The sequence below is a fragment of the Gobio gobio genome, assembly GCF_949357685.1.
Source record: "Gobio gobio genome assembly, chromosome: 6".
Classification (NCBI taxonomy): Eukaryota; Metazoa; Chordata; class Actinopteri; order Cypriniformes; family Gobionidae; genus Gobio; species Gobio gobio.
The window spans coordinates 25424475-25432936 of NC_137102.1; the positions used below are offsets into that span (position 1 = coordinate 25424475).

General features: G+C 38.6%; 1 protein-coding gene across 1 annotated transcript; it reads right to left on the reverse strand.

Moving 5' to 3' along the window:
* Positions 1-7867, reverse strand: txndc12 (thioredoxin domain containing 12 (endoplasmic reticulum)). The gene is made up of 7 exons (XM_079820199.1): positions 7713-7867; positions 7129-7189; positions 6443-6495; positions 5817-5890; positions 5174-5243; positions 4648-4731; positions 1-904 (listed from the first exon to the last, which is right to left on the reverse strand). Exons 1-7 carry the CDS (start codon positions 7813-7815, stop codon positions 825-827), a joined length of 525 nt encoding a protein of 174 aa, XP_079676325.1. The 5' UTR covers positions 7816-7867; the 3' UTR covers positions 1-824.
* Between the last annotated feature and the right edge of the window lie 595 nt (positions 7868-8462).

Below are 8462 nucleotides of genomic sequence, written 5' to 3' on the forward strand. Positions count from 1 at the left end.
ACTATATTACAATATTTTATATATCAACTTTATTTGTAGCCTCATTTTACATATTTGTAAAAAATACAGTATGGTGAAGAAAGAAGATTCCCCTCTCAACCCACCCCCCCACCCCCCCAAAGAAAAGAAGAAAAAAAGCCAGTTTACATTACAGTCCTTAAATCCCACATTTTGTCAATATTAAAAATCTCTCCTTTAAAACCAAAGGCAACTCCATATATTGAGGACTAAAACTTGGCAAGTATAAGAGATACTGTTCACATTTCTAATAGCCTTAAAATAACAGATCTGTCACGCTCATGAAAACAAACATGTTAGTTTTTAGGTGGGTAGAGTTTGGGGGTTATAAGGCCCTTCATATATGGATAACTGAATCAGTTTTACAGCAGCTTTGCAAGATATGGCTTGGAAGCACAAGAATTGCTTTAATCGCGTGTTAAATGTTTCTTAGTCGGACAAAATGTGGAGTGCCTTGAGAATGCAGTCAATATGGACATAAGCTTAGAATTTTTGAAATGCAAGACAGAAAAAACACCTAACTTTTAGCACCCGTTATGTGACATGGACAGTAAATATGCTTTGGTTCTTAAAGTAATAAGACAATCTACCGCAAGCTGCGATACCTTGAAATGTAAATCAGTAGATGCATTATAAATTCCTTCATTTTTTTAAGCTTGTCTTGTGCAAGAGCAGGTCAAATGAAAATCACAGGAGGAGTTGAGGTCGGGAATGAACGGCTGGATGGATGGATGGATGGATCTAGTGTGCCCAGCAGAGTGATGTAGTGTTCTGGCTGAGATCTTTCCATGCCCCGTCCGCCCTTCTTAGAGTTCATCACCAACGTGAGCGGTCCTGAAGGCATCTCCAGTCAGCTTCTCTTGAGCTTCCTTCATGCTGGCCACAACTGCACATGGAAAGAACATTTAGCTTGTTTTGCGTCACATTGGATTTAAGTCTAATTTGTTTTTCAAATTCATCATTAGAATGGACTGCACACACACACTGTGAATCCTGTTTTGTGTTGCTATTCGAATGCCACAGTTTACTATATGAGCAAAGTGAATGAAAACTAATATATTCAGGTAAATACAGTGCATTATGATATTACCAATCCAGTTGGGGAGACATGCCAGTGGCGGCATTTCTGCAAAAAGATATTTTGTTGTTTCGTGCATATTTTGCAACACTTTCAAAGGAAAATGTCCACCGAGTGGCATTGAGGCCACATACCACATAAACATTACATGGTTCAAGTAACCAAATTTTTCCTCCCATGTGGTCAGGGCCTATAATTAACACTCGCCAAGGGCCAAATGAGGCATTGGCATTAGCGAGTATTTGAAACGGTGTCACTCGCCAGTTGGCCGGTAACATTTGTATGAATTCTGAACAAGTGTGAAAGGACGTTTGGGACAGTTGACGGGCCAGCACTGCATTGTCACAAAAGTTTAAGCATTGAAGTATTCAATTCCGGGACCAGGTGGTGAACCTGCAATCGCTGCCCTCGGAGGAGGCAAACCCAGCCCTGGATTTTCTCTGTCCAGTCCGCGCTCTGCGGTTATACGTGGACAGAACGCAAAGCTTTGGGAACAGCTCTTCATGCGTTACGGAGACCAGCAGAAGGGAAAGGCTGTCTCCAAGCAGAGGATGGCCCACTGAATAGTGGTCTCCCGTACCAAACCCAAGGCGTGCCTTGCCCGCTCGGGTTGAGAGCCCACTCCACTAGGAGTGTTGCCTCTTCCTGGGTGCTGGCACATGGTGCCTCGCTGGCAGATATATGTAGAGCTGCAGGCTTGGCAACACCTAACATGTTCGCTTGATTCTATAGCCTATGTGTAGAGCCGGTTTCTTCCCGTCCCGTGTGCAGATAATTTTGGCAGATAATTTTGCTTGTTTTAAGCAAAAACTCACATCATTTTGATTTTATTTTCAAGAAAACAAGAAAATTATCTTCTGTCATTTTACTTATCTAGTAAATGCACATTGATTTAAGAATTTTTAGATATTTAGACTAGAAACAAGACACAAATACTATGTAAGAAGAGCAGTGTATCCCTTATCTTCCCTGCATCAGAGGGCTTCTGTCTTTTTTGACTCTACAATTCGGCCATCCGTCATAAATAATCAGGCAACTTACACCGTGTCAACACCTGGCGCGAACGGCCAAGCACCCTAAAAAATGAAAGCAACCCTGTCTGCGTTGGATGCGGCGAGAGGCGACGCAACACAACAAATTCCCCTAACGATAAACTGATCTCGCGTTGTATTTCTGACGCACTTCAAGTTGATCGGCGGGGGGAGATTGATGAGGCGGACCGGGAAGATGCGGGGGACTTAGGGCGTTTTCACACCTACCTTGTTTGGTCCGGATTTTCGGACTTTTCAGTTTGGTCCGAATCAAAATTGCAGGTGTGAAACCTCCCCCGTACCACGGTCCGGACCAAACAGACGAAATTTGGTCCGACGAAAAGAGGTAGTCTCGGTCCTGATCAAACTGAACAAAGGTTCGGTTCGTTTCTAGTGTGAAAGCATTTTCTGTATGGTTCGGACTTTCAGACCATTTATAGGAAGTTTATGTTTATGTTTAGATATTATAACGTTATTTTTAAATTCAATCTAGGCTACATTGATTATGAAAAGTGAAAATATGCGCAATATGTCAGTAGACAGAAAGTCAGAAATAATTTTGTATGATTTGAAATTTTGTATGATTTTGCTTAGAAAGCATTTCTTTAATGGGAATTTCGTTTTGTATAAATTGTAATCAACGTTTAATCAGATAATTGCCTGGATTTAATAAATAAGAAGCAAATAGTCTATTGCAGACAATAATCGCGGGAGCGATCACATGCTTTCAGGGTTTTTCCTACATTGAACATTTTTTGGCGGCCGCCAAAACAAATTTTTGCCCCGCCAAAGCCTTATTTGATCAGTTATTGTGATTTATGAGTGATGTAGATCTACTGCGCTTGTGATCGGCGCATGTTAACTGATGACAGAGAGAACGAGCGGAGAGCCCTATCCCGCGCGCACGCTCTCGGTCTTCAAAATAAGCACCGTTTTAGCATTCTAATATTTCACATATCACGTTAATCAAAAGGTCGGAAGACCGAATCCATGTTGCACGTGGTGGATTCGGACATTTTTTTCCTTGAACTACCGCTGGATGTGAATTGCGCTCAAAAAACGCTAACTCTTCACCGACCAGCTGACATAAACCATACTTTCAATAAACGGGAAACAAATCCTATCCAGTTATTAAGTGTTTTCTGTGTGTTGACCAATCTTTCGCGATGTTCTAACAGACGGGATTCACACACAACGCGTCTGCTAGTGTCTGATTCGCGACCTAATGACTCCTTTGAATCGAATCATTTTAACGACTGGTTAGAACAACTGAACTGTCCAACACTGAACTCACGAATCAGTTTAATCATTTACTCAGAACATCTGAAATGAGAACACAAGTGTGCTCACCCAATTTAGAAAGAGTGGATAGTAAGAATTAGTTTGAATTATCCACAGTCTTTCAGCTTATTTCTGTTGACAATGTGTAGTAAATAAATAGCCTAAAATCATTTAGTTTAGAATGGAGTGAGGTGAAACCAGAACAAAGTTGTTATTAGCTAGCTGATAATTTTATGAAATTGTATATGGCAGAAAATTAGGCTATTTGTTATTTTTTTAATACTATTTTTTAATATTGATATGGTTATCAAAACAATTATTTGTAAATAGTGTAAAAATGAGGAACAAAAGAAACAAAAATCAAGGTATCGAAATAAGATAAGCAAAAATTACAAACTGTTTCTTTGAATTTATTTTAAATGTATTGTCAGTATTGCGCTTGCAGATCACGTGGGTAGGGTACTTTTTACTGTGTATGTGTGGATGACCATGTCGGTCAGCCACCACCGAAGACCATTTTTGACCCAGGAAAAACCCTGGCTTTACACATGAACTGGAGCGGGTCTCAAATAAACCGAAACTCAGCAGGCTACTTGCCTCACAAACATGAGAAATACGTGTATATAAAGCTTGAAATGTCCACTTTTAAACGTAACGAATAAAAAAATAGTCAAGCAATGCGCACTGTTCAATAGTGGCAACGATGATATGCGTCCGTTCATTCAACTTGTCAAAGACGCTGACGTCAGACGCACGTCCGTTTACAAACCAATCAATGTCCAGATGCCGCCCACATAGATGATGACGAGTGGACGCAAGTGCGTCATGTAAAGTTCTTTAGTCCGCTCACATAATTGCAATGTGAAACCAAACCAAAACTAACCGAATATATAAAAAGTATCAAAACATGAACTTTGGTTCGGACCTTGGTGCGGACTTTCAGGTGTGAAAACGCCCTTAGTTAAGTTTTTTTGTGCTTTATTTGGTAATATTTCAAATTAATATTAATAAAATAGTATCATTAATAAATTTTGGCGCCCCTATGGATGAGTGGCGCCCCTAGCATTTGCCTATTCCGCCTATGCCACGGGCCGGCATGTTTTGATGACCTTTAAAGATGGTGCGGAAAGCAATGGCTTGTATTATCATTTTGTCTGCATCCATTGCAAATCGCACCATTTTTACTTCCTTTTGAGCCTGATTTTCTGGGTCAGTGTATATCCCTATACAATGTCTTACCTTGATCTGCATTGCTGTAGAAGTACTTGTAGTTGGGGTTTCCATTCTTGTTTGTGATCTCAGAGTGGACTTTACCAGTGGGATCTACCAAAGAACAAAAAAATGTTTTCCTTCAAATCACTACGGCGATTTACTGACACCTAGTGCCGTGGATGTAGCATCACACAACAGTAAAATGTTTTGTTACTTATTATGGTATTCTAGAAACACACTATTCAAATATGATTCATTTATTCTGCTACTGTCCAATAACTTGAGGGTTACTGAGATAATGTAGTCATATTTGTCTGGTTATGTGATGACAATAATTTGCCACTCATTAACTCCTCCCTCCATGTAAAATGAAATAAAACTGCTTTTATTAGGCCACTAATTTAGCCTTCATCAAGGTTAATAATAAAAAAAAACTATTTCTGTATAAATAAACCTTTTGAGTGAGAAAGGAAAATGAGTCCACATTAAAGGAACGGCTGATGTTCTAAACGAGAGCATTTGCTTAGCCGATTTGTTTATGTAAATAACCTACCAAGAAAAAGTATTCTGGGAATGTAACCACCATCTGGGCTGAAGGCCTCATCTTTAGGCTCCTCTTCATCCTACATGGACATGTAAAGAGAAGATGTCATATAATGACCAATGCTTACTGGACAATATGTGTACTAGGGATGTGCCCGAAGCCTAAATCTGAATTTAGAAAGGCCCGGAAAATGAATAACACATTCTACGAAGACATGTTTAGTACACCAGATTTCACTTATCGCGTGAAAGAGAGTAAGGAGAGATGACTGACAGGACGATGAGGGAGGATTTGGTGCGCAACAGATCCTGAGCGTCATTGGCAAATATCTTATCTTGCAAAATGCGTGGTCAGTACCGACACTCCCTATACAAGGAGTACGCGTGATTGCGAATTCGAAAGTGAAAAATTATTTCAATACTCCACATATTGATAGCGGCTCCCTGATGCCTGCAAATTATATACAATATAATGACCCAAATATATAATTGCACGAGAACAAGCATTGGAATATATTTTTCCACTTTTATTTAATTTTTTCACCATCCCTTTAAGGGCTCCGTAGAATGTGTAATTGCCTTTCCGAACTATTCGGCTTCGGTACCATATATGGTTTTTGCAAAAAATAAATAAATAAAACAGTAATACTCACCTCCAAGTTAATCATGACAAAGTTGTGAGCCAACTCCGAGATGTCCTTCGATTCAGCAAACTTGGGCTTTAGAGCTAAAGTTATTTTTGCAACATAATACATGACATTCATAACATTCATGTGTACACTTCAAGGAAACAGAATAAGCCATGTATACACTACTGTTCAAAAGTTTCAGGTCTGTAAGATAAAAAAAAGAAATTGACAGTTTTATTCAGCAAGAATGCATTAAATTGATCAAGAGTGACAGAAAAGACTCTTAAATTATGAAAGAAATCTATTTCAAATAAATGCTGTTCTTTTTAACTTTTGTTTTTCTACAAAAATATGAAGGCACAACTTTTTTTTCACCATTTAACTATAATATGAAATATTTCTTGATCATCAAATCAGCATATTAGAATGATTTCTGAAGGATCATGCGACACTGACGACTGGAGTAATGATGCTGAAAATACAGCTTTAAATCACAGGAATAAATTACATTTTAAGATATATTACAATAGATAGAGTTATTTTAAACTGTTTTTTTTTTCTTACTTACTGACCCCAAATTTTGGAACATTATATTGAAATACTTTTGTATTTCCATTCTTATGACAGATATTCTGACCAAAGCCACATACCTTTACAGGCACCACACCAAGTCTTGTGAATGATAACCATCAGAGGGAGTCCACTGGACAGAACAAGGTCAGAAGAATGTTTGAAAAACACATTCAAATGCAGATGTAAACCTTGTGCAAGCAAACTCTCAGTGCCTCACTGGGCAATAGCGATACTTAATTCCATTCAGTCAGAAATCCTGCAAAATTTCTGGTCATTGTGTAAAATAATGACGTTATAAATAATAAAGTTTAACCCTTTAAACTCTGACATCTGAAATAACAGAATAATCTTTTTGTTTAATTGAACAGTTTGTTGAACTTTTAGACAAAATATTTAAAGTTTGCACGCGTATTTCCTGTTGAGCATCAGACTTAATACATCAGGATTTTATGGCTCATAAACAGTAGTATGATATATGAGAAGATGGAGCTCATACTTTTATAGCTGTACTCAATTTAATTCCAAGGACAAAACTCAGTATCATATTTAATACAGGCTTTTCTAAGTCCTCTAAATTAATCCTCATAATCAAATCTTAATCTTATATATATATGTATGTATTAAATATGATACGGTAGGCTTTATAGGGTTATACTTGATCAGATTATATTTCTGAAAGTCTGGTCAGGCCTAACTTTCATAGAAATATTTAAAACCACAATGCTACAGTACAGAGATGAAAGGGTATTGCAGTCATATGTACCTTGCTTCAGCCTCCTTCTTCCCATCTTCAAGGCCCCTCCAGTGAATGTGGTCCCCGAACCCTTCAATAAACACAAACAACTGCATTATAGATATTTAACATGATACATCCGGTTGGGAACAAGTGTACCTGTTGGAACAAGCCAGGACTACACAACAATAGAACAAAGAGCTCTGCCACAAAACACTTGTGATCAGAGATCCCATCAAAGTCTTTCATCCAATTCCCAAATGCAATGACAGAGCTGACTTCGTCTTTCAGCATACATAACTCTGACTTCATCTGATCATTTATGATCACTTATGGATTGACTCTGCAAAATCCCCCCAACTCAGGTTTAAGATGAGATCATATCTGAATAAAACACACTTCTTTTACCTATACGGATACGGGGATATATATACGGCTATACTAACAACAGACAATCACCCTTACTAACGCAGTAAGATTACTGAGTTTTATCTCGGTCAGTCGAGAGTTATATTAGATCCGCGTTCCGGGTCAGAATAAGCCGGTGGTCTAGCACGGCTAGCTTTGATAGGGATTGTTGTAGATCGCTTATCTAAATTTATTGACATTCTTACCTCGTCCATCGCCATCAGCTAAGACCTCCCCGAAATGTGATGCAATAAAAATCAGTATAAATGAAACCAACGCAATGTTGAGTAAAGACGACGGCATTTTCATTCCGATGGTAGTTAGCCTTGAGCTGCCTGGATGTGATGGCGAGAAACCGCTGGGTCCTAAATCCTGCCCGATTAAAGGATCGCGCTGATGGAGTCAGTTGCGTCACATTTTAAAGTCACCCTGAAACCAAAATAGACAATTCTTGTTTGTTTGTTTTTTTATCAAATATTTTTTATAAATAATTTATCCGTGCATGTGTCCTCATAAACTTTAATCAAAATAACTCTTCTGACCTTCTTGAAGCAACATCTCTAAAGACATCTAGAAGTTTACTGTTTACTAACACGAGGGCTGCGTCCGAAAACCTAAGCGGCTGACCTGTTGCCTAGCTGCCTTGTCAGGCAGTGACTTGTAAGACAGCGTTTGTGCATGAAGGCATCTCACAAAACTGATTTCGGACAGACTTCTAGGGCAGTATAACAGTTTAATGATCTACAGCAAAATAGAGCGAGCTTTGGTGAGAACTAAACAGATATTTAATTAATAGTAATTTCTCGCTAGAAATTACATCAGAAGTGGAAAATGTTGGTAAAAAACGTACATTTAGGCCTACACACAAAGACCAGCAAACGCAACTTTCGGACCCCATCTTTTTTTATAGCTCAACTGTCACAGAATGGAACACACAGGGTTGTGGGATATCAAAG

Excerpts from the sequence above, each read along its gene's own strand:
- txndc12 (XM_079820199.1), bottom strand. The coding sequence starts at position 7,815 with ATGAAAATGCCGTCGTCTTTACTCAACATTGCGTTGGTTTCATTTATA. Across the intron at positions 7,190-7,712 it reads AGCTGATGGCGATGGACGAG|GGTTCGGGGACCACATTCAC; the intron begins GTAAGAATGTCA and ends TGTTTATTGAAG. Across the intron at positions 5,244-5,816 it reads TTGTCATGATTAACTTGGAG|GATGAAGAGGAGCCTAAAGA; the intron begins GTGAGTATTACT and ends ATGTCCATGTAG.